At 36.5% G+C, this 6,646-nt stretch overlaps 1 protein-coding gene across 1 annotated transcript; it reads right to left on the reverse strand.

Annotated features, from left to right (window-relative positions):
* Positions 1 to 824: 824 nt before the first annotated feature.
* Positions 825 to 5,277, reverse strand: LOC137633556 (uncharacterized). Its single transcript, XM_068365839.1, has 2 exons — positions 1,904 to 5,277; positions 825 to 1,348 (listed from the first exon to the last, which is right to left on the reverse strand). Exons 1-2 carry the CDS (start codon positions 5,133 to 5,135, stop codon positions 909 to 911), a joined length of 3,672 nt encoding a protein of 1,223 aa, XP_068221940.1. The 5' UTR covers positions 5,136 to 5,277; the 3' UTR covers positions 825 to 908.
* Between the last annotated feature and the right edge of the window lie 1,369 nt (positions 5,278 to 6,646).

Here is a 6,646-nt window from a genome sequence, read left to right on the forward strand (position 1 = left end):
GAGAGAGAGAGAGAGAGAGAGAGAGAGAGAGAGAGAGAGAGCACTTAAAGGAGACAGAAGAAAGTATTTGAAAACTAAATCTTCCATTGCATTACATGCATATCAAGCTTACCGGCAGTTCCTCTGAACCCAGTACTTTATTGGAAAGTTTAAAGGCCGCGCATGAATGGCAACAGCAAGGAACAGTGACACTGCCCTATCAAGCAGGACAATGCCCTATGGCCTAGAAACTGACTATATATATATATATATATATATATATATATATATATATATATATATATATATATATATATATATATATATATATATATATATATATATATATATATATATATATATATTATCATGTGACGAACCACTGTGCAAACAATTACCCCTTTACAATGGGCGGTAGATCTCTTCACACAATAAAATAGAAGTCATATGGGTAGACTTCCAAATTCACTTGTTTCTTATTACGAGTGTATAAGATTGTTGATTATGATCAAATGTATCTTCTTAAAGCTGGTTGCAGACAATCGAAGCACCAATAGCAGGATAATTGGAGGACAGGAACAATAAACTATGTTATAAACAAAACTTTAATCTTACGTTAAATTTAATAATGAAAAAGCACTTCAAAACAACAATAATAAGCAATGCAAAGTGAATGGGTGAGCAAGGTAGATGAATCTCGTGGTGAGAACAATGTATTCTAACAAAATCAATAAATTTGGGGTTACCTTATAACATGTAAAGTAAGAAAACATGGATGATTTACAGCAGGAAGGTGAGTGTAAACAAAAGATAATGAAAAGAATGGAATGAAGATGGCTCTGAAATAAGGTGATGTATTTACAAAGAAAATGGAAAAATAAACATTAGACAAATCAGATATGTTAGCATATGTACAACATATGGGGATATCACAGTCCCCCCTTGTTTTTTTTTGTTTTTTTCATTTCCCGAGGATCAACCGAGGTTATCCTTGATAATGAGTCTGCCACAATATTTTCTCGTCCTGATATGGCGATTACTTGGATATTATGTGCAGATAGTATGTATGACCATCTTAAAAGTTTAGGGTTGAGAGTAGTGGACCTATGGAGATGCGACAGAGGAGAGTGGTCGCTGTAGACGTAGATCGTGTCTTGTCCATCAACATAAATCTCGTATCTCGGGATGGTAGCTACGATGGCGAATAGTTCTTTCTCCACAGTGGGCCAATTTAGTTGGGAACCCATAAATCGTCCACTGGAATAAGAGACTGGTAACAGATCAGCTAGTGGGGGCAGGTTTCCTGTTATGGCAGTTATTGGAGCAGGATGCTGTAATAAAATGCCCCCATATCCAAGATCACTAGCGTCTAGAAATCTTTTTAATTCCTGTTTGGTAGTTGGAACAGGATAAGAAGTTATGGCGCTAATATTTGCATCATAGGGTAATACTTTACCACTGCCAACTCGATGACCAAGGTAAGATACCTGACCTTTGCAAAAATTACTTTTTGCTAAGTTGATTGTTAATCCATGTTGTTTCAACCTTGAGAAAACTTCTTTTATCTTTTGAATATGGTTTATCCATGTGTCAGAGGCAATAATGATGTCATCTAAATATACAAATACTTTTTCCAAGTCCTGTAAAATTAAAGACATTACTCTTTGGAAGGTGGCAGGTGCGTTGGCTAATCCGAATGGCAGTACGTTATAACTAAATAAGCCAAATGGAGTGATAAATGAAGAAATTTCCTTTGCCGTTTCTGTCAATTTAATTTGGTAATAACCCTTCAACAAATCTATTTGGGTTAAGTAGGTCGAATTACTTACTTGGTCAATTATATATTGTATTCTTGGTAGAGGATACGAATCTTTAATTGTTAAATTATTAATTTTCCTGTAATCGGTACAAAGACGAAATTTACCATTTTTCTTTCCTACTAGGAGACATGGGGAAGCCCATGGTGACGCACTGGGTTCTGCCAATCCTTCTCTTATCAAGTAGTTCACTTCTTCTTTCATGATACCCAATTTCTTCTGTGATGTTCGATAGAAAGCTTGTTTAATGGGTGCAGCACCTGGTTGTAGTTTGATGTCATGATCTAGCATGGTGCATCTGCCTGGTTTATCTGAAGTTATACTAGGAAATTCATGGAATAAAGCTACTAAAGATTTACATTTTGATGCATATAAGGGTTGTAGATAGCCTGATAAGTTTTCCAAGATCTTTGAGTTTTGAGAATCCTGCCAAGATGCAGTTATTGGATCATCTGTAAATTGATCCATAGGACAATCTATGTATGGTATGGAACTAGTAATCATTACAGTTTTACTTTCAGCTGTTGAGGGAGACAAATAGGCCTTTAAGAGGTTTATGTGGACTAATTGAGTAGACTTACGCTTATCTGGAGTGGCGATTATATAGTTGGTTGGCGAGATACGTTGAGTGATGGTATAAGGTCCCTGGTATTTCTGTCGTAGGGGAGAGCCTACAATCGGATGGTATAGCAGCACTGCATCTCCTACTTTGAAACTTCTGGTTTTAGCCTTTTTATCATAGTTAATCTTCATCTTCTCTTGAGCTGTTATCAAGTTAGTTTTGGCAATGGAGTGAAGATCTGAAAGTTTCCTGTTGAGTTCTGAAATATATTGGGAAAGAGGTACCTCATTATCTCCCAACTTCAGGATGCGTTCTTCGACTGAACTGAGGATAGTTCGTGGCAGTCGACCGAAGAGTAGTTCAAAAGGTGACATACCAGTAGACTGGTTTCGAACTCCTCGTATGATGTACATGATCAGTTCCAAATCGCAATCCCACTCGTTACCTGAACTATGGATGTATTTCCGGAGAAGATTTTTAATGGTCTGGTGAGTGCGTTCTAATGCTCCATTGGTCTGTGGATGGTAAGCTGAGGATGAGACTTGGGTTATATGGTAATCTTTCATAGCTGTTTTAAAAGCATGACTCATGAAATTGGTTCCTTGATCACATTGTAGTTCAGTTGGAAATCCTACAACAGTAAATATGGACACTAGTGACTTTAGGATGTTCTTGGCTGAAATGTTTCTTAAAGGTACTGCAAATGGATAACGGGTAGTTGGGCATAAGGCCGTAAGCAAGTATTCATGTCCCCTTTTTGTCTTAGGCAAAGGGCCTACACAATCTACTATGATCTTACTGAAAGGTTCTTTAGGCACAAGTATAGGTTTTAATGGTGCAACTGGTACTTTCACATTAGGACTACTTACTTTTTGACATGTTGTACATGTTTTTACGTACTCTTTAATGTCATTCTTCATGTTTGGCCAATAAAAGTCTTGACTGATGCGTTCATATGTTTTAGTGATACAAAGATGAGAGTCAGCAGAGTGAGACAATTCTAGGATCAGAGGTCTTATATCCTTAGGAACAACTACCTGGAATAGATCCTTCCAGGTTTCTAGATGACTGTTCTTGCTGGACCTGAATTTTCTCATTAGTACATCATTATTAATATAAAAATAAGAACACTTGTTGGTATCCTTTGGTTTCACTTGGTTGAAACACTGCTGTAGAGTGACATCTTTCCTTTGTTGATAGCTAAAGGAATCAGGTTGGATCTTATATGTACTCATCAACTCGTTGAAATCCATAGGTTCAGAGACTGGCAACGGGTTTGATGATGATTCAGTAGGGGTGTCCTTTTTCCTGCTTCGTGTCACTGCTAAGCATTCTTCCTGTACAACATCACCTGGAGATACTGCTATTAAGTTTGTTAAGACAACAGAGTTAGCTATGTCATTACCCAGGATTACATCAACATTCTTGCATGGTAACAGTTCTGGATTTACAGCTACTTCAGTAGTTCCAGAGAAATAAGGACAATGAAGGGATACATTAATGAGAGGCAACATAGACTTACTGGTTAGGTCATTAACTGCAACATACCTGTGAGTTTCACCTTTAGGTCGTATTACTTTAGGAGAGACGATCGTTTGAGAGGATCCAGTGTCTCTGAGTATGGTTACAGGTTTACCATTTATTTTGCCTGAGCAAGTGAAGGGTGCAAACGCTTGGGACTCGTGTGATGCACAATGGAAGGTCTTTTTCTTCTCCACCTTAGGTTTTGGTTCCTGTTTGGAAGGATTCATTTGCTTAGGAGAGAATTGAGGGGGATTAGGTTTTCTCTTTAAGTATGAAGCTGCACAATGTGGATCAGGACATTCTGAAATATGATGTCCTTCTTGTTTGCAGTATGTACAAGTTTCCTTAGGTCTAGTTTCTCTATATGGGGTTTTACCTACTTTATGAATAAGAGCATAGTCATCTGCCTTTAAAGCGGCTTTCTTAGGGTCAGATTCATTCTGCTCTCTTAGATACACATTAATGCTACCTGGTATTTTCCTTAAGAACTCCTCCATTACTATTAAATCTTTCAACTGCTCAAAAGTTTTGACATCTACTTTGTCTACCCACTTCTGAAACTGTTTAATCTTTCCATTCATAAATTCTAAAAAGGTCTGCTGATCTTGCTTCTGACTATTACGAAATATTTGCCTATAACCTTCCGCAGTAATAGAATAAGCATCAAGGATTGCCTGTTTAATTATGAAATAATCAGGTTCCTCTAATATAGTGGCACATACAGATAATGCTTTACCTTTAAATGAGTTCCGGATGATCAAATACCATTTGTCCTGAGGCCAATTGAGATTCTTGGCTGTGTCATCGAACACAGAAAAGTAGTTATCAGGTTCCCGTTCTTCAAATGTGGGCAGCAATTTCTGCACCTTGCCCACATCAAAGGGTTCGGGAATTAGCTTACCTTCTTCCTTTTCTTTCAGTCTTATAAATGCCAGATCCCGTTCTGTTACTGTGGCCGCTTCTCTCTCAATCTGCAGCCTAACACGGAGAGCTTTGTTTTTCTGTTCACTTTCTTTTTCTTGTTGCTCCAAAGCAGTTTCCACCTTGATACGTTCTAGGGAAGCAGCGGCAGCAGCCGTGCGCTCAGCAGCAGCGGCTTTCCTCTCTTCTAACTCAGCGGCAGCAGTTGCGGCTCGTTCAGCAGCAGCGGCTCTTTCTCGTTCTACCAGAGTTGCGGCAGTTGCGGCTCTTTCAGCAGCAGCGGCTTTCCTCTCTTCTACCTCAGCGGCGGCAGTTGCGGCTCGCATCTTCATCTTTTCCAACTCCAGCTGCAGACTTAGTTTATTCAAGTCACCATTTGGATTGGTAACGGTTAGAGCTCGAACGTCAGCCAATTCTTCTTCTGGAACAATATCTTCATCTACAAGGAAGTTCAAAATATGACTGAGAATTACACATTTTATGGCAGTTGCGGGAACCTGTACATCATAATGGCGAGCTAGATTCTTTAGGTCAGTTTTTGTGGCAACTGTGAGAGATTCCACATGATCCCGTGGTGATACAATAAATTGTTGCAAGTCGAAAGACATTTTGAATGTCACCCATGGCGCAAGATAAGTAAGTACAAACTAAAATAAATATCCAAACTTTATAAGAATAAGTATAAGATCATACGATTGCAAAATAACAATCTTTCGATCACAGAAATACAAAATAGCTATCACAAAATTACAAGATCGAGAGATCACAAAATTACAAAATTATATGATTAAATCACATTACACACAAATAGCTTAAATACAAAATTGAGTCTCGCGAAACTTACGATAATACTATAAAACTTTTATTCACCGTTAACAACTGAACAATGTTTTTTTTTTTTTTTTTTTTTTTTTTTTTTTTTTTTTTTTTTTTTTTTTTTTTTTTTTTTTTTTTTACGCTCGAGATCTTGAACACGTGGCTAACTACTTCATAACTACTCAAACGACACGCTTAACATCACAAACTTTTACAACAATTCTACCGAATCAGTAAACAAGGCTTCAAAACGCAAAGGTATTTTTTACTTTAAACATACCTAATTAGCACGTTCTAGTTTACATTTCCTTTTAATTTATACCAGCTTAATTCGATAACTTTACAATGTTACCTTTTAATTTATATAAATACTATATTATTCTCGTTATGATAAAGTATCTAGTTAATAGTCAACACCTAGTTTAAATTAATTGATTATCAGAATAATGCGCAAACTGGACAAAATACTTACTATGCGCTTTATAGATATAACAGGAGTAATTTAACACAAGTATTTAAATATTCATTTACCGACATGTAAATGTTATTTGTACACCAAAATAGTACTTTTAACACCAAACAATATATAAGTTAATTTCCTGACTAGAGATAACGATTAGAATTACGAAAATCTCCGAAATTGGAAATTGGCTAATTTCACTTAAGAAATTTATATAACAAAATAAATCACTTTATAATGAAATAGAGATGGAGGAAATTTCACTTATAATGAAACTTAATTTAATAAATCACATATAATGAAATTTGACTTATTTCCTAAATATCACTTTTGAATGGCGATTTTAAGAAATGGCAAAATCTTAGGGCTTCAGATTTTTTTTTTATGAGAAATCTCTGGGATACGAGATTTGAGTAGGCGAAACTTTAAAAGCTACCTACTGGGGGCATCTCCAATTAATAAGGGTGGTTTAGAAGCTGGACAATCAGCATACCTAAGTCTTAACTATATTAAGCGTGACTTGTTCCTCTTACAACCAAATGACTACCCAGACATATATTATACATA

This window comes from Palaemon carinicauda, chromosome 43 (assembly GCF_036898095.1).
Source record: "Palaemon carinicauda isolate YSFRI2023 chromosome 43, ASM3689809v2, whole genome shotgun sequence".
In the NCBI taxonomy this organism is placed as follows: Eukaryota; Metazoa; Arthropoda; class Malacostraca; order Decapoda; family Palaemonidae; genus Palaemon; species Palaemon carinicauda.